Source organism: Amborella trichopoda, chromosome 4, assembly GCF_054954075.1.
Source record: "Amborella trichopoda isolate Santa Cruz 75 chromosome 4, AtrichopodaSantaCruz75HAP2 v2.0, whole genome shotgun sequence".
NCBI lineage: Eukaryota > Viridiplantae > Streptophyta > Magnoliopsida > Amborellales > Amborellaceae > Amborella > Amborella trichopoda.
In genome coordinates this window covers 7,964,834-7,991,616 of record NC_142339.1, presented here as the reverse complement: position 1 = coordinate 7,991,616, position 26,783 = coordinate 7,964,834, and the positions used below count along the sequence as shown (strand labels likewise).

The following is a 26,783-nucleotide window of genomic DNA, read 5'->3' as shown; positions in this document are numbered from 1 at the left end:
GCGTCAAGTGGAGAATTGAGCCAAAAATTCTTTCTTTATCATCAATCAAATCACTATTCACGACCCAGGTTCCATCAATCCAATCACTATTCAGTTAGAGATTATATGGCTAAAAAATTAAGCCCAAATTTCACCACAAAAATAGATCATGAAGAAGTGCCGCATATCTACATATGAATCCTAGGACTCATAAAAATTGTTTCATTATTAAATAGCCACCGTAAGTTTCCAGCACAAATGGGGATTAAATTAATTTAGAACAACCAATCTTTGAGGGGAAACTGATTGGAAGCATTTATTGTTGGAGTTTACATCCCATCCTTCGAGCAAGTCTTCCTAATGCTATCATAAACTTAAAGAAATAATTGTGTTTTTTTTTTTCTTACTCGAGCTATTATCAAAGGGAAAAGTTTATGTAAAGCTATAAACTTATGTTGTAGAAGTAAAGTGCTCCTCAAAAATTACAGTAGAAAATAGTGCTCTGAAGTTAGAAAACCTAATATTGTTATTTATGAAGAAAAACAAAATTTTAAGTCTAAACAATAATGTATCTTGTATCAAGTTATCTTGATTGTTTATTTTCAAGATTTTTAAATACTTATGGATTATGTACCATTTTTAGAATTTTTAATTTTATAACTAGGAATGCAAATTTTGGAGCCATCTCACAAGTTTCTGATACTAAAATTATATCTCCAAATAAAATAGAGAAGTACGCCATACCTTGCTTTTTTTTTTACCACATAAGAAGGCAACTTAGGTAAGGGTGCGGTTTTTATAGAGCCTAGGCTCTAAACAATCAAATTAGAGCCTACCTTCAAATAGTGTCGAGAAATATGGTTTCATATTGGAAATCTTTGTGATAGCCTTAAAATATATTTTCATATTTATTTATAAAGTTTAAAGCTTCAAAAATAATGTAGATCGGGAGATCTATGAAAACTTGAAAGTCTTGAAAATACATTATTTCCAAAAACTTGAATTGACAGTGGACCTTGTAGTAGCGGTGGAATGGCAGAGCACCAAATCCTTTTCCTTCTTTCCGAATTTCTCTGCTCCTTACTTTTTACTTTTTTTTAAATGAAAATTCGCGGCAAGTCCGGTGGCCCTTTCCATGTGATGAGCCAACGGCCACTCTCTCTCTAAAACTCCCAACTCTCTCTCTCTCTCTCTCTCAAACTCCCATCCAGTTGCAGAGCCTTGAGAATTCTTTTTGGGGGATTCTTATCTGCTTCTTCTGGTTTTGAGCTTGTATTGTTAAATCCTGCTGATCTTGTTTCTCCTATTTCAAGCTTGGCATTCCTGAGTTTCTCCCCATCCAGCCATAAATGCCGCCATTTAAGGCTCAGATCTTGTTTAATGGTGGAAATGCAGATTACGTAGATAATTTGAACAAATTTTGAGGTTTAATTTAGAAATTCATGTCAATTTACAATTGAATTGGTGATTTGTGGAGTACCTTCTTGAGCTGACATTGAATAGCTAATTAGAAGCTTTGGTATTGAAATTTGGGTCATCCTGATACGTAATTACCGTTTTATTCACCGAAATTGGAAATTTTTTGGAGATTTGGAGATACATTGTTCTTGATCAATTTGCATTTCAGAGATTCAAGATTTCTTTTTGAATATATCTTGTTATTTAAGTGAAGTTTAGGGTTCAGATTTCTAGGATTGGCTTCTTCAGGACTTGAAAATTTCTCTTGCATTGCGATCTTACTAATTTTGATTGAGATTTCGAGCGTGGGTCTTTTAGATCTTTACAGTTTTAGGATTACCTTTTGGTTCCAAAATGGCAACAATGGAGAGTTTGATTGGGCTGGTGAATAGGATTCAAAGGGCCTGCACTGTGTTAGGTGATCATGGGGGTGAAGGATCCACTCTCCCTACTCTCTGGGAAGCCCTTCCTTCTGTTGCTGTGGTTGGAGGCCAGGTGATTAATAGTTAAACTTTCGTACAATTGTTTCTTCACCATTACCATATAATTCTTTGATGGATCTCTGGTTCGTAGAGTTTCATTTATTATCTTTTCTGAAGGCCTGTATTTTGATTGTAGATTATGAGTTAGGAAGAACCTATCTAAATAATGCTACATTTTCCGCATCTGTTCCCGGCCTTTTATTGGCGTATTTTATTTTGTTTGCTTTTGATGGGTTTTGATTGTAAATATTGTTTTGGTGTTTAGATTGTCATTATGGATGCTTTGTTTTGAAGCTTTGATTTTTTTTGTTTCCAGAGCTCGGGAAAATCGTCAGTTTTGGAAAGCATTGTTGGAAGGGATTTCCTTCCTCGTGGATCTGGTAATTTTGGATTGATATAATTGTTGACAAGTGCGGTTGCAATCTTGAGCCATAAATTACAAATCTAAAATTCGTGCCACTTTTTCTTATTTTTTTAAAAAATTCAGGTATTGTTACTAGGAGGCCTTTGGTGTTGCAGCTTCATAAGACAGACGACGGGCAGCAAGAGTATGCGGAGTTTCTTCATGCCCCAAATAAAAGATATACAGATTTTGGTATATATAACCCCAAAAATATCTCTCTCTTCATGTTATTTCCTTTTCATTTATTCATTCTATTTAAATTATTCATGTTATTTCCTTTTCATTTATTCATTCTATTTAAATTACTCACTTGGGGTGTGTACATTTGAGTGATATTTATGTTCTTTCCATTCATGACATGAAGTTCAATATTGACATAGTTTCTATTGATAGAACTGATATCATTGTTGTAAGTTCAAGGTCTTACTCTTATTTTTTGCAAAAAAGAGTGACAGGTCAGTTCTTTTTTTTTCATTCATTGTGCCTGCATGTGCAGCTGCTGTGCGAAAGGAGATTCAGGATGAAACTGATCGAATAACTGGGCGGACAAAACACATCTCCAACATTCCAATTCAGCTTAGCATTTACTCTCCAAATGGTATGCCGTACTTATGTGTTTCACTTTTGCTCGTAAGATTTACTTCAATAGCCGAAATATGTTTCTTTAAACTGAACTACATGAGTGACTTATTAAGCTCTAGTAGTTTTGTAGAGTCATAAATTTGAAAGTTGTTTGTGGTTTTCTGCATTTTTCATTTGAACTCATTGAAATTTTAAATGGTGAATTTATTGGTCACTGTGTTGCAAAGAATTTTGACAGGCATGTAAATATAATTTCTGCCATACCCAAATAAAATGGGACACAGTGCACTGGAGTCCTGCTGAACACTTGAGATATGTGGTAATGAGGCTCATCACCGTCCAATCAATGTTTTGGACAGTGATGGAGAGAGTGGGGGCCATCATCCAAGTCATGTCATGTTAGGTGGGTTCCATCCTCTCTCCATTGTATCCAACACAGTGATTGGATGTTGATGGAGCGTAGTGGACCTACCATCCAAGCCATGTCATGTTCAAGTGTGTCCTACTCACTCTCTGTTGACTCCAATCCTTTGATTGGATGGCAATGATCCTTGGCTCCATATCGCCTGTTGTCATGAGGATTACAACATACTTCCCCTTAAGTCATCTGACCTTCCCATAGAATCTTTGGCGGCAGTGGTGGAGGAAAAATTACTGCTTGCCCTACACTGAATTCATTAGAAGGTTTTATAATTAAAACTGGACAGCTGGGTTACCTAGGTTGGTGAGACGCCAGGAGGTTTCTATTTGAATTCCATTGTAGTTTTACTTGGGGTAAACAAAGCAGCCTCTTGCATGAATTGCCTGGAGTTAACTGGGCAGCTAAGGTGACTGAGTTTAGTTAAAATGAGATACCTTTTCAGGGAAATGAATAGTGAGGAGGGGCAAAAAGGTCATTTTCCCTCCCCACTGGCCCCACATGATACTCATGGAAGTTGTCGCGTGATAATTGCGAGTTGCTGCAATTAAGTTACGATAAGGTAGCTTTTAGGAAAAGAGCTGTGTGGAGGGACAAGATAGCCCTTTTCCCTTGCTGTCCAACTGGTATTGCATGGAAATGGTCGGGTGACTACTGTTATTTCAGAAGTTATGTTTTTGTGTTTGGTGATGGCAGGTATTATATGGATAAACTTGTCAAAAATATTTTTAAATAATGATCATAGTCGTACAAGAAAATTGGCTATTCTCTAAATATCACATGTTATCTGAGTTTTATGGTGCATCATGCATACAAGGAAAATCTAGTTTTACAATTCTACATGTTTATAGGCAAATCTACCACACATATCTTTCTGATCATTTATTAAACAAGCATGTAGCTGTTGACCCATTGATCTAACATGTGAAAAATGAATTTTACACCCTGCATGCTTAATAATTTCATAGTTTCTTTGTCAAGATAAATTTCATGCATTGTGAAGTTTCTAGTTTGTGCTTTGGACCACAACTCTTGCAGCTATTTCACAGTTTTATTCTTTCTATTCGTGTCCTTAAATTCTCTTCTGTTCAGTTCTCTTCCCATGCATTTAGTGGATAATGCATTTCTCATTTAGCATTTGAAATTTGAAGTTGCTATTGTGCTCATTTTACTCAGTCTACCGATAATATATGGATTTAAATTTGCACCTTTTTTAAATTGTCATTCAATCTCATATGGTTGTCTATTCTTTGGCAGTTGTAAATTTAACCCTCATTGACCTGCCTGGAATGACAAAGGTAGCTATAGGTGATAATCCTTATCCTTCCTCTTGTTATGTTAGTACTAAATCAAATTTGTTTTTCCACAGTGACCAAAAGGGTTTCTCTATTTATGCAGAGGGACAGGCGGATAGCATTGTTCAAGATATTGATAATATGGTTCGCTCTTATGTTGAAAAGGTACAGGTTATATAATTCACGATGCTGAGAAATTTGATTTGCCAAGGAGCAAACTTGCTCAAACCATGCGGACAGGGAATGAATATTGATAGAATCTAGAATAATTTGAATATTACCATGATCTTAGTTTATTTTGTTCCCACTTCTTGTAATTGTTTTGTTTACTTCCATGCAGCCTAATAGCATTATCCTGGCCATATCTCCTGCTAACCAGGATATAGCAACCTCTGATGCCATAAAGCTTGCAAGAGAAGTTGATCCTTCAGGTATTGCATCTGGTTCTCCTCACTCTTTCATTTGACTGCATACTGCCACAGTTTATTACTTTCTTTGTTTCAAAAAATCAATCATTTGGTCAATACTACGATCTATTTTAGGTGAAAGGACATTTGGAGTTCTAACAAAGCTTGATTTGATGGACAAGGGAACCAATGCATTGGATGTGAGCTGTTATCCATCTTAAAAATTGTCCCATTTTTTTCTCCATTCTATCTTTGTTATCTGTTCATTATTTCATGATTCACCTTTTCATATGAAACATGGAAAACTGATAGGTTCAGTAGTATTGAATCCCCTCTCCTATATTGTGGGAACTCCCTGCATTCATTGATTGCCAATCACTACTTTTCTTGTGTTTAAGGTGCTTGAAGGAAGAGCATATCGCTTGCAGCATCCCTGGGTTGGAATTGTGAACCGCTCCCAAGCTGATATTAACAAAAATGTTGACATGATTGCTGCTCGTAGGAGGGAACGTGAATACTTCTCTTCTAGCCCTGACTATGGACACTTGACAAATAAAATGGGTTCTGAGTATCTTGCGAAACTCCTCTCAAAGGTATATTCCTGGATGATTCCTCAAAATTTCACTTCTTTTGGCTCTGTGAAATATCACTTGCAATGTTTTCTTGTTCAGCATTTGGAGACTGTAATCAAGGCACGAATCCCAAGTATTATATCATTGATTAACAAAACGATTGATGAGCTTGAAAGGGAATTGGATCATCTTGGCAGACCTATTGCAGTTGATGCAGGGGTAAGGAAATCATTGTCAAGTATCTATTTGAACTACTATTCATTGATACAACTCCTGTCCTTTCTACATGTTGCTGAAAGAACAAACACATCATTATCTTCAGGCCCAGTTGTATACAATTTTGGAGCTGTGCCGTGCTTTTGACCGTGTATTCAAAGAACATCTGGATGGAGGGTAATTGCTATTGCTGCAACGTTTTCATTTTTATTAGTTAGTTGAGAGACCTCCTAGCAGCAATGATGCAGAAGCCAACATGATAAGATGGGATTTTGATATTTGTGGGAATATCAAATCATTCTCACAACACTTGCATAATTCATGCAAGTGCCTAAAAAACTTGAAATTTTGAGACAGTGCTTGGACTTTTTTTTTTTTTGAAAAATGGCTCAAGTGTTACTGATATACTTGTTTAGTATTTTAAATATCTGACTTAACAATCATTATTTAAAAGTAATGTCTGGGATCTATTTCAAAATGTGAAGTTGATGGAGCACTCGATTGCTGATGCAGGTGGTCAAAACGTCTTCTTGATATTTTCCTTAGATATTATCAGATCCGAAAAGAACTGCCTTCTGATGATATGATATTTTTTCCGTTTTGGGGAAATGCATGGGTTCTAATTTGAAATCTAATATGCTTTTGCCTACTGTTGCTCAGGCGACCTGGAGGAGATAGAATATATGGTGTTTTTGACAATCAACTTCCAGCTGCACTTAGAAAGCTTCCATTTGATCGCCATCTTTCCCTGCAAAATGTGAGGAAAGTTGTGTCTGAGGCTGACGGTTATCAGCCTCATTTGATTGCTCCTGAACAAGGATATAGGCGCCTCATTGATAGCTCTCTTAGCTTCTTTAAAGGCCCTGCTGAGGCTTCTGTTGATGCTGTAAGTTCTCTCTTCCTTCCATTTTTTTCTGAATGTTTGTCTTTGCATGCCTAATAGCTTGATTCACGCTTGCTTATCCCTTGCAGGTGCATTTCGTATTGAAGGAGCTTGTTCGGAAGTCTATAGGAGAAACCCAGGTGAGAAATTCAGTGATATATGTGATTCTAGTGTTATGGGACTTTTCATTCCTCAATTTAATTTCCATGTCTGTCATGGATCCTCTTATTTCTTCTATGAAATTCGATTTTTTGTGGTCTTATATTTGCGTTAGGAAGCTTTGCCTTTTCTTCAGCACTTATATCCTAGTACAAATGTGCATGACTTTTTTTTATCTTGTTCAATACCATGCTATTGACCCTGAGATCTTGTGATCTATGATGTCTTTAAAGTGTCGTAGGCAACCTTTTCTTTCAAAAGAGACCTCAAATTGCCCATCTAATTTTACAAAACTGGAAGTATACCTTGCATGTCGGAATGGGCCAACAACCAAAATACACTTCATGTCTTGTTTCTTTTCTTCTCTTGCTAGGTAAGTAAATGATATATTAAAGAATAAATGTTGAAACCTTGCTGAGGTTTTTCCCTCCAGTTGAGAAACTGCTATTCATTTGTCCAATTGTAAATCCTCCGTTTCCTTTCCAATTGAGAAATTACTTTTCAATTCTCCAACTGATGTGTCCCCAGTTTCTGCCACAATTCTTGTTCTCCTGATCAACAACCTTAAACACTAATCATCACAGGTTTGTATAACATAGATTCTATTTTCTTGTATTGGTTTAGTGCGATAAAACTCAGGAACAATAAGTAACCAATGATTTTTTGAGATGACCACAAATCCCGGCTGATATACATATTAGAAAAGTGTACCATAGTCCTGTGGGGATCTGTACATGGCACTCTCTAAGCTACAGCCACAATAAGCCTCCATTAAGAGATGATTGGAGATTAAAGGCACCGGATTGAATGTCCCTTGGGCTCCATTCAAGTTAATCTCTTACCATCCATTTGTGGGAATGGTTGATGTTTTGGTGGTTGTATCCTTGAATACCATATAGCAGTCTATTGGACTATACCTCAAGAATCTAATCAAATTTCCCCATAATTTCCAGAATGTGGGCGCAAACACACGTGAGCATGCATGAGAGTTTTAACACAAAGAATTCATTGGAGAGAGAGAGAGAGAGAGAGAGAGAGAGAGAGAGAGAGAGGGGGGGAATGTGTTGGTTTAACTCGCATGGTTTGTCTACAGGAGCTAAAACGGTTTCCAACTCTTCAGGCTGATTTGGCTGCAGCAGCCAATGAAGCCCTCGAGAGATTTCGAGAGGACAGTCGTAAGACTATCCTGAGGCTGGTCGAGATGGAATCAAGCTACCTTACGGTTGACTTTTTCAGGAAGCTCCCTCTAGAAGCTGAGAAGGGTGGGAATCCAACTGCCCCCACCAATGACCGCTATGGTGAAGGCCACCTCAGGAGGATTGGTAAGTTTCTCACTTAATGTCTGATGCCCCGGTTTTAAAGAATATGACTGTAAGTACTGAACAGTCTTCTGGTTTTGAAAACATACTGGAGAGAAAAATTTATCTTCATGATTTGCCCACTTTAGACCCCAACACCTCACAAAGTCTCTCTATTCCAGTGGTGGGCAATATGAAATTTCTAGGGGATGAATGGGTCCCCCACATACTTTAGAGATTGTAATTTTCACTACAATTGCTGGTATTTTATTAAAGATATTCTTAGAAACGGTAACTATTTTACGAATGCTGGTGATAGAAATACTCATCAGCTGCATGGGTTAGTTATCCCTTGCGTACTAACAAGTTCCTCTACTTTTCAAAATTTGCTGCTCTTCTTGGGACATGGCCATATGATGTCCCCTAATGTTTGTGGTTGTCTGCAAAACACACTAGACTGCCAGCCCTTGACACAACATTAAAAAACAAATGGAAGACTGAAATGCTGAATATCTAATGAAGTAAGCACTTCTTTTAGTCTGTTCAACATTTTTTATATTCTACAGATAATCACTTTATAGTTTTTAAATGTGCCGTAACAATGAGTGTCTATACTATGATCCTGCGGGAGCATACTGTATACTTACTCCCTCGTGTAGAAAACTTATTTGGGAAGGCTTTTTTTCATAATCAGTAGATGATTATGTTCAAGAGAAAAATATTCGATTTTGAGTTTTCTGACACTTGGATCTCAGGCTTGAAAAATTGGACGGTTTTTATTTAATCTTGAGGCATTATTTTTTTTCAAGCCCATAGAGAATGCGATTAGGATTTTTTTTATTGACTTTAGCATATGGGTTGGTGAAGTTACATCCCCGAATTTGGGGTCCTAAAATTACTCCTAGATTGGATTTTATCCGGGCGAGTAAATGTTCATTATACGCCCTTGGAAGCATGAAATCTTTTTGCAATATCAATTTAGCCATTGACTGTAGCTGATAAAAATGAAGAATTCCTCCATTTCAAACATTGCATGATCAAAGTTTAAAATAAGTCACAAATTAAGATGACCACAATGCCCTAACTTTGTTAGAATCTTGGAGGAATAGGTTCTGCCATTTGTGATAAATGTTAACATTTATTACAAGATGATTTTCTATCAAGAGTTTTTTTAATGACATTTACAAGCGATTAGAGTTGATTGGCATTTTGGATTAGGGTCAATGCATCTGAATTTGTTCCAGCGAAATCTTTTTTTGTTTTTGGGGGTGGAGAGAGGGGGACCATATGCTAAATTTTACATTGGACAGTATATAACATAAGTATCCTTTGTATGCATATGTGTGTACACTACATATCTACAGGCATCCACCATCTGTTTCCAAAACAGATGGTGGAGAAGGACTGTAATTCCAAGGTAGAGTGTCAGTCATGGTATATCTTCACTTGTCTTGAGAATGCACAGTATACCATGCCTAGGACATGTATGGTATAATTTTCCGCGATTTTTTTCTTCATATTGTTTATGTGTGAGTCTTATGTGGTTGCGTTATCAGGATCCAATGTATCATCCTATGTGGGCATGGTGTGTGATACTCTGAGGAATTCAATCCCTAAAGCCGTGGTTCACTGTCAGGTTCGAGAGGCCAAGCGATCTTTATTGGACCACTTCTATTCTCAAGTTGGTAAAAGAGAGGTGAGCTTCCTGTTACTTTTCTTTCTTATCTCTTTGCATTTCCTGAAAGCACAATTTTGGTCTGTTTTATTTTTCAAATAGTTCTCTTCCCATCAATTTTCTAAAATGTTCCTAGCATTTCACTTGATGGTGGATATGTTATGGTTATCTCTTATCTCAGTCGCTATAAAGGCCCATGGTTATCTTTTCCCTGATTATTATTTTGTGTTGGAGAGAATTTTTGACATTTGTTTGCCGGGTTTTTCCAAAACAAAAATTTTAACAATTTTGTTGCAAGTTCCCACATTAGGGAACTTTTTGAGCCCCTGAGACTCTTGGACTCCCAAATAGGAGGCCTTGTTCCCTGCTTCCATGGTGGATGTGACATTGTCCTAGTTGTTTATTTAGCTATGAAAGAACACATTCATTCAGAAGTATGAGTTTAAGTAGAGGAAAAGTATACAATGAGACCATTTATATTTGGTACATGGATGTCACAATTAATCTTGATCATCAGATGGCCACATTTGTTCAATTGACTAGGCTCAGAGCTCAAAAGAAATCTTTTCGAACTTCAAGACACACCTAAGCTATCAGGTTTCACATCTGATGGTTACATGTAATTGTGTCCTCTTTGTACCAAAAGTAAATGGTCTCATAATTATACAATCCCTTAAATATATCATACAGATCCCATAGATGGTATGAACCATCTATATGACCTCATGGGGTTCTTATACTTTTCTTTTCCTGTAATGTTTTAATTGTAAAATATATCAGCAAAGTCTTGATTCTGTTGGTCTTCCATACACCATGCTATTTACCTCGATGCAATAAATTTTTTTTCAATGTAATGTTCTCTTATGATTTCCATATAAGTTAGATTGGTGTGGTCTGCTATCTTATCTTGGGAAAATATACCATACACTATGGTGTGGTGTGTGCTAAATGGTACACAATGGTGACATCCACTGTTTCCAAAGACTTGATCTTATCCATGCTAGGGTGAACGTCTGCCATTAGGAACTATGGTCAGTCGTCACCATCGATGTCTCCACTACACATCATATAGTCAGTCATCACCATCGATGTCTCAACTACACATCACACTAGCTATAGGGAATGGCCAAGCTTACGGTGTATGATGTGATAAATATTAAGTGTTATTTTAGGGGTTTGGTCTAGTCAAATCTTGTCGGATCGTCAGTCAAACCAATTTGACTGGATTTTAAAAATATTATGAACAATAGTTTAAAAACATATAATATATTAGAAAAAAAGATGTCTACTTTGTTTAGATAATCGAACTTTGTCGAAACTGGTTGGTCGGATCGGTAAAACCATTCAAACATTGATTTTGACAAGTTTTTAAATAAATTAGGTTTTTTAACTCTCGCCTAGATTGACAAAAGCACCAGTCGAACTATTGGTTAGGTTCGGTCTTGTGAACTACAATGTATAATACTTTCCCATTACTTTTCTTCATTTCGGGTGTTTTTAAATTGGGACAAAGTTTTCGAATCGTCAACCCCATGACAATCGAGCCAGTGTCTGATTCCAAACAATTGTGCATTTTCTTTCCACTAACTTGTCTCCTTTTTCACACACACATCCGTTCGAAGTCTCTAAAAAATGGTAAAAGAAAGAAAAAGAGATAAAGCATCTCATGATTAGACATGAGATAAAGTATCCTTAGACAAAGCTCAAAACCATGTTGACTTTTGCGACAGGGTCACCGATGTCCTGCCAATGAACCAATGGATTATAATTGGACCAGTCAATGCACTGATTAAGGGCTTGATCTAATCAAAATTAGTCTAAATGTTGGTCAAACTGGCTAGATTAGTTTTCTTAGTAAAAAAATGTAAGAATAATAGCTAAACATATAAGATATATTATTAAAAATAATTGCCTTAATTTTATCTTGTCAATCCAACCAGTCAAAAATAGCCAATTAAACAAATCAAATTTTTGTTGACTGATTTTCTACCGAACCTCATTTGTGCTCTGGACCATATACATACTAAGGTATCATGTATGATAAGTTTGATTGGCCTGTACATTTTGGTCTTGATATCAGTGCTATGGACTCCCTATCTCTCGCATATGCGCACTCACACACATTTACTTTTCCCCTATGCATCCCAAAAAGATTTCGAGTTTCCATGCTTTGGGTTATTCTTGCCCAAACAATGCTAGTTTACACATTGTAAAAGCTCATTTAGGATTTTGGGGATGTAACCTGTTCAATCCATAAATTAACCTCCACAATAAGAATTCATAATCGCTCTCTCTATACAATTGAAAAAAATAATGTCTCGAGAATAAGCTCATTTATGATTTTGGGGATTTAACCTGTTCAATCCATAAATTAACTTCCACAAAAAGAATTCCTAATGGCACTCTCTATACAATTCAAAAAAATAATGTCTCGAGAATAAAACAGAGACTGTCTAATTTTTAGACAGTAGATGTGAGTGCTAAAAAAAACATTCCAAACTTCAGATTTTTATTTTAAGATTAATCATCTTCGTATTCTTAGGTGGTTCCTAAAATTTTAAGAAAAATAGTTTGATAGGGCTGCAGTCCTATCAAAATAAGTAAAGCCTCAACTCATAACTCATAAAAAATTACAATTCAAGCATTTGGAAAACCTTTACATCCATCATCTTGGCTTGAACATGATGATTGTCAAAATAAAATTGAGATTTCAAACTCTAAAACAAGTGTATGTTGTGACAAATTATCTATACTATTCATTTCACCCTAAAACTAAGTGTTCACAGATCTTGCATTTTTTTAGTTTCAAAATTTGTCTTCAGTGTTGGAAATTGGTTTTAGACGTTGCCGAAAGTGCTCTCGAGAATTTGAGATAAGACTTCTATTTTGTTTTCTTAAAGCCTATCCCTTAAAAGAAACTTCATCCAAATTTCAAATTGAAAATATCCTCCAAGTAGGTCTCAGACCGAGGGAGTACATGTAACCCAGAAGCACAGCATAGGGCGTCGATATAAAGATGGAAAGCTTATACATGTCCCAAAAAAAAAGAAAAAAAAAAGTGAAAAAAAAAATTCAAAAACAAGGGAAAGTGACTTTATGCAATGACGCAAGGAAGTAAAGGCTGAGGTAAATTCAAAAGGGTAGCCAAAGCACAGGAACCAAAGTAGAATCCAAGGATAAACCAGCCTTAATCTTTAGAGAGAGAAACAGCTTCTCTTTTCTTGTGTCACATCTCTCTAACTTTTTATTGTCAATCGCCTTTTTTCACTAAAGATTATGAAGCTTTTTTCTCTCTGATGATTTTCAGCTTTAAAATTTGAAGTACAAATGTTGTTGGTTTCGCGCAGAAGAAGCAATTGGGGGTCATGCTTGATGAGGATCCTGCTCTCATGGAGAAGAGAGAAGCCATCGCCAAGCGCCTCGAGCTCTACAAGTCGGCTCGTGATGAGATCGATTCCGTTGCATGGAAATAGAGAGAAAGAGAAATCATACAACTGCTTTCTCTCTCATCATTCTCTCACATGAGCTTCCCTTTTTTTGAAAAAAAAAAAAAATTCTTTTTTCCTCTAGAAAAATAATTCTCTCCCCTCTCTACACGTGTTGGTCATCAAACCCTACAAATTTTTGGTGATTATTTTTATTTTATTTTTGGGTAATTGGTGATTATTTCTATTGGGGCACCAGGTTGTACCATTAAAAAGTAAGGTGTAAGTCCAAACTTTGTCATGTAATTTGGGGTCGAAAATTCTTGGAATTGCTTGAGAATATGTTTTCATTTTTAATTATAAAATTTTAAAATTCAAAAGCGGTTAAATCAAGTAGATTTACAAATGTATGAAAATGTTGAAAATGGATGGTTCAGATACTCAGTTGCAAATGTACAGTTTTTAAATTTAAAATCTTTTTTTTTTTTTCCATATCTATACATTTTGATGTCGAGATGATCAACATAGATGGTTTTCTAATGTCAAAATGACATTTTCCGGTGGAATTTTAAAGTGCAGTTTAATTCTATAATATAAGGTGTCAACCTTATATAAATTTTTTCCTTTTTATTCAACGAGGGTTCTATAAGACCATGTTTAATACCTCATTTCCTTTATAGTTAAACATTCTTTTTCTTGAGAGATATATATTTAAATATTCACCACGTGCTCCCTTTCACGTGGTTCGGGATGGATGTTTTTGTGGGAGAGAAGACGAGCAAAAATAAAAAGAAAGAAGGGTAGCGGAGAGTTATGGCTTTCAGATTGTCAGTTTCAAGTCTACAAGATTGCAGCCAGTCAAATGAGGTTTTCTCGATAAATGTCAACTGAAAAATTTTAGTCTTTGGCTTTAATTTTTGATAAAAGAAGGCAAAATATTTGGAAAAGAGCCCCTGTTTCCCTATTGTTTTGTTCAAAATTCAAACTCCTAATTCTGGATACTGGGTAATGGGAAGATATTCTTTGTTGTGTTCAAAATTCAAACTCCTAATTCTGGATACTGGGCAATGGGAAGATATTCTCATGGGTCATTGTTCTAAGTTACTCTTTATGCTAGATGGAATTGGATTAATTAATGTTTCATAAAGGTTTTATTAAATATTTCATAAGGCTTTGACTGTTAAATAAAATATTAACCTTAAATTTTCATCTTTTGACTCCTTTTTCTTTTATGAAATAATGGGAAAGTGTTTCTTAGGGTTGCGGTTTTTTGAACATGCAACTCAAATCTCATCTAAACACAGTTGCAGCGGCCGCATGGATACAGATTCATTCTTCTGGTCTAGCCTAAAACACAGTTGCAGCAGCCGCATAGACATAGATTCGTTCTTCTGGTCTAGCCTAAACACAGTTGCAGCGGCCGCACATACATAGATTCATTCTTCTGGTCTAGCCAGACAATTGGGTTGGCAAGAGGTTTGTGTTGGTTGGAAAGACAGAAAGTCGGCCAGCTAAGAGCGTAACTACGTAGATAAGTTTCTGATAGTGGATCCGTTCGGTTGCCGGAAAGACGACATCACCTTCCAGACTTGTATTACACTTTCAATTTCAAGTTCTCACATATGCGTTGGATTTGCACCACATTTTAAACTTCAAATTTCACCATCAAGGGTGCAAATGGATTTGTAAGCCATCATAATGTTTTTTTAAGCTAATTCTTTCAAGGAAAAATTATTGAAATACTCGTGAGAGATAAATTATATATATATATATATATATATATATATATATATATATATATATATATAGCCAAGGCTCTAAACAATCACATTTGAGCCTACCTAAAAAATTTCACTAAACGAAATTGTTTTGATGTCCAAATATCTTCAAATTTATCATCTCGACATCAAGATGCATGGATACAAGAAAAAATTGATTTCAAGTTTTGGAAATAATATACTTTGTAATGCATTTTTTGACTGTCAATTTTCAAGAGTTTCAAGTTTTTATAGATCTACATCATTTTTGAAGCTTTAAACTTTATAAATAAAGATGAAAATATATTTTCAAGCTGTCACAAAGATTTTCGGTGTTAAAACCATATTTGTTGACACTATTTGAAATAGGCTCAAATTTGATTGTTCAGAGCCCAGGCTCTATACAAACCACACCCTCTCCATATATATATATATATATATGGGAAATGACCTTGTGAGACCCTCACACACCTATGTGTATAGGACTCCAAAGGATCACCATTAAATTTGGTATAGATATCTAGAAAAGTCAAGCCCCACACCCATGTGATGACTTTTCTAAAGATCTGTGCCAAATTTAATGAAGATCCTTTAGGTGTGGGAAGGTATCGTAGGATAATATATATATATATATATATATATATATATATATATATATATATATATATATATATATATATATATATATATATATATATATATATATATATATATATATATAAGCTGGGATTAGCCCACTAGTTCATATGAACATATCAGCCCAACGGCCTAAATTGAATGTAGACCAATTTGATGGTCACGACATCATTTCGTGTTTGAATTTTAAATTTTTTTCTACTAATCCAAATCATTTGAAATTTTAGGCATGTGTTCTTCTCATAAAGATACATCTAATAAAAATATAAAAAAAAGTATTCACAAAAAAATGACCAACATATCTTTTCGGGGGAATTTTGGTCAATTTATTTTATGTAAAATATTTTTTTAATATTTTTCAAAAATTCAACTATTTTTTATGAACACACTCCAAAAATTTCAAATGATTTGGATTTATATAAGAAAATTCAAATACTACCATACATATGTGATTGTCGGATCAACTCAGATTCAATTTGAACTAATTCCAACTTTTTCCATATATATATATATATATATATAATAAAAACAATAATGACAAGAGCTGGCCTCTTTCATTGGGGCAAAACAGTCATAATCTTTAGAATCCCGCTCCGAGAGTCATTATGGTTTGATGGTATTCATTTCATCCCATAAAGCAATCAGGGGCTTTTCCGTAATTTTATCTTCCCGCTCCCATATAGATACACTGGCTCGATACCCACTCCATTTCGCAATCAGATATTCATTTTGTGCGTTTTATAATTGATATAGTGAGAGAAAATGCAAAAGCATAGAAGAAGCTTTGATTCAATCCATGGAACAAGAAGAATTTCGGTAGAGAAAGAGGAGCAGGAAATAGTGAAGAGATCAAATCTAATTTCTCAGCTTCTCGAGATCGAAAGAAGGCTGCAGAAGCTGCAAAACAAATCGGAGTCGAGAGAAGAGCAACTCAAAGCTTGCACTGAGGATTCAGGGAGGAGTTCCAAGCCTGAATCCCTACTTTCATCGAAATCGACGGTGAATTTGTCTCTCATTTCATATATAATCTGTCATTTCTCGATTCAACTGCAAACTTTGATTCCGGCATTTGTGATTCTTTCTCATTCTTTGAACTGCAAATTGTTTTCCTCTGTTTGTTACCGAGTTCGAAAAAGAGTCGAAATGTTTGCTGTCTCTGATAATGGAAAGAACCTGGAAATGCCTTTGATTTCCTTTGCCTTTTCCTCTGTGAACTTATAATCAGTCCTGACGCCATTTCAAACTTGAGTTTCTCTCTCTAAACTCTGCTTCTCATTTTCTTGTGTGATTGTGGATGTAGAGTGTGGAAAATTTTTACTTTGAGAAAAGGTGAAAATAAAGAAAGAGGACCTATTTCACAGGGAAATGCGGTTGATTTTCTTCTAGACTTTTTAAACTTTCCATTTTTTGTATTAATTATTTTCCATTGAAGCATAACATAACAATTACTCTTCTGAGTTCCAATCTCGAGATATAAACTTTATTTACTTGAAATTTTGTGACTGTAGTCCATCCTAATTCCTAATCTTCTATACAAACGCAGGAAAGAAGCCGCAGTCGAAGCCACGAGCTCGATGATACCGTTTCTTCTGCCAACTCGGTAATTGCAATAATTTTTTGGAATGATATTTCGCTCATTTTGCAAAATTGATTCACATTTGTATACAAACTTATCAGGAGACTATGGAAAATTATAAATTGAGGAACAGCTCTGTCTTAGATGTATTTTCTTTGGCTAAAATGTACACTCTGGAGTTTTTTCTCTTTTTAACTGTTGTTGAAGAAAATTTGCTGCTCATGTTTAATCTATTGAATTGCATTTTAACCTTCTAATCTAACTTACCCATTTCATAAATAATTAACTTAAAGAGAATCTATATGGATAGTTATTAATTCAATAATTATGGTCTGAATGAGGATACGACTCTCGGTAGACTAGAACGGCGGAACAAGATTTATGTAACCGACATTGAAAGAAGGTGATAATTTTAACCCTGAAGTGTAATTATTCAATAATTATGATCTTATTAAACCCTTGATAGAGTAGAATGATGGAACATGATTCATATAAGCGACATTAAAAAAACCTGATTATTTAACCCTGGAGTGTAATTCTTTGTCTTCCATCTCATTTTGTTTCTTTCTTCTTTCTTTTATACTTTGATGAATTTGTTGATGTTGGCTACTGTGTGCATTGCATTACAAAGGGCATGCATCAGGAGGCATATAAGAGGATGATGAGGCATGTTTTAAAGCAATTAGAAGAAGAGGCAGAACAATGGGTAGAGGTGGATCGCACCTTGGTTCTCTTAAACCAACAACTCCACTCCCTAAGGGAAGATAGAGACCACTGGCAAAACCAAGCCATATACAATGACAAGAAGTTAACCAAACTTGAAGACCAGGTAACATTCAAAACTTTTATGATGATTTTTTCTAATTTTTTGGTTTGAGAGATCATAGATGAGTCCAACAAGGCCATTATTTTGGGTTTATCAGAATCTCCTCTTTAGAGGGGAAAGTTTTCTATATGCTGCTTGGTGTATGGAAATTATGCATACCACCCTTCTCCCAATCACCCTATCGGAATCGGATAACTAAGATAACCCCAATCATAATGTCGTACCTAAGCATTATTTTATTTTCAATTTTTTTATATAAATCATATTAACACCAAATTTGGGGCATCTCTCCTCTCATAGAGTCATACTTATGAAAAATATTAAAACAATATTTTCAAAAAAAAAAAAGACCTAAATACCCTTGAAATTTGAGGGATCATTTGGTCTTTTTATTTGAAAGTATTTTTTGATATATTTTTATGGGTGTGCCCTATTAAGATCATTACTCTAGGAATAAATATGATACACTAAGAATAAATTTGATACATTACTCTTTATAGGGTCTCATGGGATCATTACTCTAAGAATAAATATGATACACATCAAACTTCACTTTCATATGATTTGTAATTTTTTTTTTTCAAAAAATATTATGAAATGTCAAATCTAGATCAAAGAGTGAGAAGCTCACTCGTGACATTGTAATTGGCGTCATCTCAACCACCCATTTAGATCGGATGACTCGAGGAGAGTGGCATGTAAAAATTTTATATATGTAGTGGCATATAGAAAGCTTTCCCCTATCAAAATTCAAACACAATGCTAGCCATTCATTCATTGATATCTCCTTTAATATGGGTTCGCCTAAGGGCTAGCAATGGGTTGTGCACAAGCTGGGTTAGCCTTGGCCTTGCTCAATACTAGTCCTCATGGGTGCCAGCCCAAGCCTAGCCAGGTTTTGAGTCCTTGGCTTAGGGTTGGCTGAATCAGACCACCTTGTCATGGCCATGGCCGGCCAGGAAATAGCCCTTAAGCTACGGTGGCTTGGTCCTGGCCCGGCCCTCCAGCCAAATTTTGTGGCCCAAGCCGCTCGGAACCTGAAATTTTCTTCCTTTTGCATATATGCATGTATATTTATCTTTTCTCAGCTCCTTCATTGTAATTAGACATGAATATCATATCTAATGGATGTAGGATAGGATATCAAGGAGAAATATCAATCCATTTTCCTGCCCTTTTTTGTAATTCCAGATGCTGACGTGGCGGAAGAGGGCAATGAGGTCAGAGCAGAGAGCACGTAAGCTTGACGCCACGAACTCAAAACTTCAACAAGTGTATCTGGAGCTTCTCTTTTGCGGGGCCCACCATTCATCCGACGTGGAAACTCCTTTTCAGACTCAATTATTATCGCGCAAGAAAATAGATCGTCCCTTCTCAAGTCCTGGGGTTCCAAAAGCAACCAAACCAATAGGGACTCTTGGAAAAGAGAATGTGACGAAAACACCCTCAAACTATTCTAGAAATGGTAGACGAGTACTATCGGATATGGGAAACGTGGTAGGACACTCTTTGTAAAATGTGAGCTTCACGTCAGAAATGCCTCCGATCTTTTATGGAAATTGCAACGGTGATCTTGATCTTAATAAGTAAAAAGTTTATATAAGGTTGTCCCTTTAAAATGTAGAATTAAAAAAATCTATTGGAAAAAGCTGTTTAAATATTGGAAAACTTTTTAATTAAATATTTTGATATTGAAATGTAAATATATATAAAAAAGGATCTCGAGTTTAAAAAATAGTCCGTTTTCAATATTTACATATGTTTATAGATTTACTTAATTAGAGATGAAAATAAAATCTTAGGCCATCTTAAAAAATTTCGATACCAAAATTACATGTTATAATAAAATGTGGAAGTGTGCCTTAATTTAATTGTTTAAAGTTACAACTTTATACAAACCACTTATACCGTTGATTTTGGCTTTTGCCTAAAAAATTTGGCGGGAATACCCTTCTCAAACAATGAAAGTGTTTGTTTTACATTAAAATTCAGGGAAATTGTGGCCAGCTTCCATACTGTTGCCAGAGCCCAGAAAAGGATACAAAACCCAAATCAATAATGTCTCTCAATACCTAATAAATTAAAGCACTCATTTTGAATTTTAAACCCAAAAGTTGTCCAAACTTTGGCCTGAACTGTTCCACTACTTCATACTAAATCAAACCTTTCCAAATTTGGGTTTAAAAAACTGAGATGCCAAGTTTCATGCCTACACCAAACAAGCATCTCACGGGAAACTACATAAATTTTGGTACTTTTATTCTGAAAATTGCATAAATATGGGTTGTGTTTTTAGGCTGTTCTTTTAATTCAGATTGGGCCTTGGCATTCCCATTTTAGATCATGTGTTGATAAAAAGTGGTCATTTCGGGGAAAAGATTGGGGAATCTTGGTCATTTAAGAAAGTGATGTGGTGGGTTTTAGGGTAGGCAGGTGAGTGGAGAGAGCATTTTGATTTAATGGGCATTGAATTTGGACGTATTTCTGTTTCTCTACGCACACGTTCTTTTTGCATGTTGGGCAAGTGGCATGGCATGTACTTTTTATAATCCTGATGGGGCTTTTATATATTTCGTTTTGAATTTCGACATGGCAGAATCTGCACAATCCATTTCATTTGCAGTCGGAACAGTATTTCAGAACTCAAGACCTGTGGGGTGATCGTCCACCCCACGGATCCCTGTCGGATTGTTGTATCAATCATCCAAATTGGTTTGGATGGGTCTGAATGAGAAATCCAAAAAACTATAAAAAATAAATAATAAAATTAAAATTATAGTTTTTGGGGTAGGGATTTTTTTCTTTTTTTTGCCAAAGTTGCTTTATTTATTGTATTTTTTTGACAAGCATGTTGCTTTATTTATTAATGGAAGAAAGTTAAATAAAAAGAATTGCATCATCCAACACTAAAAACGACAGCACAGATGCTCTACTGTTAGCAAGAATATCAACCTCCACATTAGCTTCCTTGAAAATATGATGAAAAGAAATAATCAATGATTCCGTCATATCTAAAATCTATATCAAAATCGTTTTAAATTTTTAAGGCACTTTTTGCTCCTTACTGTACCATCAATAGCATTCATAGAATCCCCTACCACCATGCAACACATACCCAAATTCTTACTTTTGAAATGCTTCATCCCGTGGAAGAGAGTAAGAATTTCAGTGTGGTTAGCAGGCGCCACACCAATGGGACCGGAATAGGTAAAGATTGAAGCCCCGTTCCAATTCCTAACTAGCTCCCCTATACCTGTCACCCCCCCATTACCAAGGGAGCTCCCATCAAAATTTAGTTTGAAACCTTCCATCGTAAGCGGAACCCAAATGCTTCTAAGCCGACATCTGACGATACCCAACCGAAACCAATTTTGAAGGTTGAGCATAACATTTACCTCCGAAATACCCCACCCCTCTTTAGTAACTGACAACCGACACCATAGAGTATGCTTAACATTGTAAAGCACTATATCATAAGATAAAATATCCTCATTAAAAGTTCTCATATTCTGTTATTTTCAAATTTCCCATAAAATTGCTCCTCACAATTTTCTAAATCGCACTTTTTGGTAAATGTTTAAAGGCCAGTGGGTGCACAATCCCCATAACAAATTGGGGCATAGCAACCCTCAAACCTCTAAAAGTTAAAAAAACCAACACCATATAAATAAATGGGCCTTAGATTCTCCATCCTTCTTACACATGAGACGAATGTTCAACAGAATTTCCTTCGTCTTGATCAAATTGTCTATAGTTAGAAACTTATCTTGAACAACTAGCCACACAAGCACCTGGAATTTGTGGGGGATCGACCTTTCCAAATTTGGGCAACTTTCGGTAAAGACCAATGCTAATGATCATGGAACAACAACCTATGGATTGATTTGACCGAAAATTTCCTATCGCTTTCAACATCCCATACAATCTCATCTTCCAAACTTTGAGAAATATATATATATGTTCCAACTCCAATAATAAGCTCAACCGAGGGTAAAGCCCATCATTTGGCCTATTATACATAAAATTTAAATTCCAAACAACTTGATTTCCCCAAATCTAAAAAACTTCAGCCACCTTAGCATTTGGTTAAGCCACCTTGTAAAAAATCTCTGGATAGCAATATTCAATGCCCTATCCCCAATCCATTTGCCAAAATGACACTTGGTTGCCATTTCGAATAAACCATCGCAAATTCCGCTCTAATAAAAGCGTACATAGAAAAATGGATATCCAAAAAATTGATCGATGCGCATTTCCTCTACTACTTCCAATTCACATTCCTATTCTATCGAAGCCATATTTTGCAATTAGAACACGATACCACAAATGATCTTTCAGATGAAAGCTCCGCCACCACCATTTGCAAAGTACGGCCTTATTAATGAGCACATTTTTCTTTAACCCAAGGCTCCCTTCATTATTGGGAGTGCAAACCTTATCCCACCTCAAAAGATGGTATTTGCATTCTTCACTATAGTAGCCCCATAAAAGTTATGCATCATTCACTCAATCAGTTTTGCTATTGAATTAGGCATATGAATGAGCGACATTTGATAGATGTGTAGATTTGCCAAGCAAGATCTCAGTAGAGTAACTCTCCCACCCAAAGACAAAAAGTTAAGCTTCCATAGATCCAATTTAAATTGAACTCTTTACACAACTTTATCCTACAACAAAACTAAAAGTTTTCCATTTGAAATAGGAAAGCCTGAGTAGGTAATAGGGAAATAGTTTACCTTACATCCCATAAAAGTTTCTCATCCCCACACAAGACTTTCATCATAATTAATACCTATCACATATATCTTCTCAAAGTTGATTTTAAGCCACATGGCTTCTTCACAACATCTCAAGAATCTAGCAATATTATTCATTTGGGTCAGATCAACCTCACAAAAGATGAGTGTCTCATCCACGTATTGGATATGAGACAAACTCAGCTCTTGAGTGGCAACTTTGAAGCCTGAGAAATTGCCCTTACTTTCCACATTCTGAACTGGAAGACTAAAACACTCGACGTAAAGGGTAAACAACAAAGGCGACAATGGATCACCCTGACATAAACACCTATAGGCTATGAAAAAACCTTTTGGGCTTCCATTGATCAATATTGAAAAGTGAGCTGATGAAAGGTAACCGAAGATCCAATTTTTCCATTTGGCTCCAAACCCATCTTCTTCATGATCTCCATAAGAATACCCCACTCTACTCTGCCATGAGCTTTTTCCATATCTAACTTAATGAGCACTCCTAACAATTGACTCAGAATTCTAGAATGGATACATTCATGTGCCACAAAATACTGTCTATAATCAAACGATATTGAATAAAAGTTGACTGAGGATCAGAGATAATAACGGACAACATTAACTTAAACCTTTCAGCTAAAATTTTAGCCACAATTTTATTAATGCTTGTGAGCAGGCTAATGGGTCTGGTATCTAATAGAGTAGCAAGTACTGATTTTTTGGAATCAATATGATATATGTGAAATTGACAATACTATCTTCCATACCAACATGATCACCTTCAGCAACCCCTGGAATAACAATTCTGGAGATATCATCTTGTCTCTTTCTAGCATTAGCTCTGACTTGAAAGAATTTGGTATTGAGATCACCTACTTTAAACTACTTAGCTTTGGATCTTTGCTTCCAATAAACTTCTTCCAACCTATGGCAATCATGCAGAGCCTTAAATTTTGCATTTCTATCCACCACTATATCATCTATTAAAGCACCCGTCAACTGAACATTGTAGTCTATCAATTCATTATCCATAAGAACCGTCTCTATTTTTCCTCTCAATTGATATCCGCTCTCTACCTTGCAAGCAATCAATTTATGCTTAATATTAAAAAGTTTCTTTTGTAATTGGTAATCCAAAGAGCTATAAGTGATAGTATTTTTCCACGTACTTCTAATAATATCCACAACCTCTTGTTCCTCCAACCACCCTATATCCATTCTGAAAAGTTAGGACCGCTGCACAAATTACTAGAGTTGAGCAAAATCAGTGTATGGTCTGATGAAAGTCTAAAAATAGCCTTTGCAAAGACAAAAAGAAAAGGTTCCACTCAACGTCCAGAAACAAAAAACTTGTCAAGCTTGGACATAATAAGATTAATAATACTGATATTCAATAAAACTATTGAACATCTACATTGCATAATTAATAGAGCCTCCTGAGGAGGATTCATTTGGCCAACGAATGAGATTGAAATTCCCCCAATGCAAATAGGAGAATTGTAATTGAATAACACATCGGTCATATCATTAACAAAAAGTTGTTTATGCGCTGAAAAATTCGGACCATACATTCATTGACCCCCCCCAGAGAAATCAAGTAAAGGCCCATGAAAGAAAACAATTAACAGTAACTTTTTTTAATGATCTCAAAACTTTGTAAGATCAGATGATCCCACAAAATCCATAACCCAATCGAGGTGCCTAGCAAGCCTATTCCATCCAAATTAATAAACTCAGAGCCCCAAACTACTCTAGGTATTAATTAACTCCCTAAAAAAACGGATTAAAAAATTAAATAAAAATGAAATAGGTTTTCTTTTCTTTTTTTTTTTTTTTTTTTTTTTGTGGGTTGGGTAGGTGGGGGGGCTAGGCCGCGTTACAAAAACACTATTGAGTGCTAAATTTTGAGAGGCACTTATATTTGCAAATGTTTTTACTCTATAGATTATTAGTGGTAATTACTTGATTAAAATGTTTGGGTTAATGTGTCATTGCACTAAGTTCTAGCAAGGATAGTGACGTAGGGTTTGTATGAAATGTTAGCACTTGGGTTTCCTACAGTACGCTAGGACCTTCCCAACGGTGGTACTAAATCTCCCGGAGCCATTCCTCTACCGAAAGTCTCAATTTGTTGGAGACTTCCGGCGGCATAGTGATACAAATCACTGGTTGAGGTGATGCCAGCTAAGGGTAGGGAAATCCAAAGTATTTCAGGTGGCAATGGACCCAGATTCAACTCGGGAGCCGAGGGGTAGATCCGATCCAGGTCCAAGTTAATAAAAACAAAGTTCAAAATAAAAAGGTGTAACAGGAAAGACAAGGAAAAAAAGATAGGGTCAAAAAAATTGGACCCCATGGATTGGATCCGGGTTTAAATCTTAGACCTGAACACGATTTGGATCCGGGTCCAGTCGGGTCCGAGACCGATAATATTTTGTAAGTCCCAATATTTCATAAATATAATTAAATATAGATATTTAAAATTTTGGATCGAGTCTCGGTCCCACACTATATTTTCAGGTCCGGGATCTGGCCGGACCGAGACCCGACCTATCCCGTTGCCACCTATAAAAAAGTATAAGTATAAGGTGCTTTTCTAATAAAGTATTGGTTACACTGTTAAAAAATAAAGGAATTGGTATGTTGAGCTCTATGTAGGATAAAACAGCAAGCAAGTTACATGTAGAACAACGCATGTCACAAATCCCATTAGCATTATTTACGGTATGCACTATATGATTAAGGTTCCTCATTCTTCCTCGAGCAAAAGTGCAACTTTGAGATGGTTTTTTCTCGATTTGAAATTTGGAGATCCACTTAAAAATCATCAGTTAATTAATTTTATAAAAAGAAGTTTAGGGTTCCTAATCTCACTGTCCAAGACTTCACGGTCTTCGTTCAATTTTGATATTTTTTAAGGCACATATTGAGTGTAATTCGATTTCGTTTTATTCTTCATCAATACGTTGAAGGGGTTTGGGTTACATCCCAGAAATTTGGGACCCTAAGAATGCTCCAATATTAGGTTCCATCCGAGTAAATGGACAATATGCCCCGGCAGGAACACAAAATCTTTTGGAATAAAGTAGGTAGTGGTCTAGTTGGCCATATTTTGGACTTTAAATGTGCTTGTTAAAGGAATTCAATAGAAGAGAGCCATGCTTATTACGTTTATAGGAACGAAGCTCATCCTTACCTCCCAGTGTCTTAGAATTTAGCCGAGTCCTTTCCGACTCAGCCGAGTTACCCAGCCTCAGCCTCGTACCAAGCCAAATACCCATACACTGAGTTGGGAAAATAATTTGAATAAGATCTCTAAAAAATTGTAAAAAAAAATGCTTTTCTGAAAACTTGATGAATTTGGTACATATTTTGACCAAATTATCCAAAAAGACAAGAATAGTGAAAATTTGATTCTTGTTTGAGTACCACATAGTCATTTTACACTATAAAATGAAGTAAATATGAAAAAAAAGTAAAAAAATTAAACCCTAATTAATGAAAATACAATGACAACCCTAGCTAACAAAGAAAAAAAAGAAGATATTTATAAAAGTTTTAGATTTTCTAAAATCTATTCAGTAAAGGGAAACCCTATCAAAATAAGTAAAGCCTCACCACATAACTCATTAAAAATTGCAATTCAAGTGTTGAAAAACCTTTAAATCAATCATCTCATCTTGAACATTATAGTTGTAAAAAAAAATTCGGATTTCCAGTTCTAGAAATAGCGTATATTGCAACAAATCATCTCGACCATCTATTTCACCTTAAAAATAAGTATTCACAGTTCCGCAAAATATGTACAATTTTTTAACTTCAAATTTTATTGTTGGTGTTAGAAATTGATTGTAAAGCCACCATGAGGATTTCTGATGCTCGCTCAAAGTTCTATTCTCGATGAGAAATTGAGGTGAAGCTTTGTTTTCGTTTTATAAATCCTAAGCCCTACAGAAACTTCATCAGGGAATACCCTAAGCAAAGACAA

The 26,783-nt window shown here is 35.6% G+C and overlaps 2 protein-coding genes across 2 annotated transcripts; both read left to right on the top strand.

The window, feature by feature from the left end:
* The first annotated feature begins 978 nt into the window (after positions 1–978).
* On the top strand, positions 979–13,645 carry DL1C (DYNAMIN-like 1C). Its single transcript, XM_006849742.3, has 16 exons — positions 979–1,932; positions 2,236–2,299; positions 2,407–2,514; positions 2,819–2,920; positions 4,580–4,630; positions 4,721–4,782; positions 4,958–5,048; positions 5,160–5,224; positions 5,423–5,617; positions 5,696–5,815; positions 5,919–5,989; positions 6,473–6,698; positions 6,785–6,835; positions 7,948–8,176; positions 9,709–9,848; positions 13,175–13,645. Exons 1-16 carry the CDS (start codon positions 1,792–1,794, stop codon positions 13,298–13,300), a joined length of 1,842 nt encoding a protein of 613 aa, XP_006849805.1. The 5' UTR covers positions 979–1,791; the 3' UTR covers positions 13,301–13,645.
* A 547-nt stretch (positions 13,646–14,192) lies between these two features.
* On the top strand, positions 14,193–19,666 carry LOC110007739 (hypothetical protein). The gene is made up of 5 exons (XM_020670569.2): positions 14,193–14,937; positions 16,399–16,644; positions 17,189–17,245; positions 17,853–18,050; positions 19,239–19,666. The coding sequence occupies exons 2-5, from the start codon at positions 16,408–16,410 to the stop codon at positions 19,560–19,562; spliced, it is 816 nt and encodes a 271-aa protein (XP_020526228.1). The 5' UTR covers positions 14,193–14,937; positions 16,399–16,407; the 3' UTR covers positions 19,563–19,666.
* Positions 19,667–26,783: the final 7,117 nt, after the last annotated feature.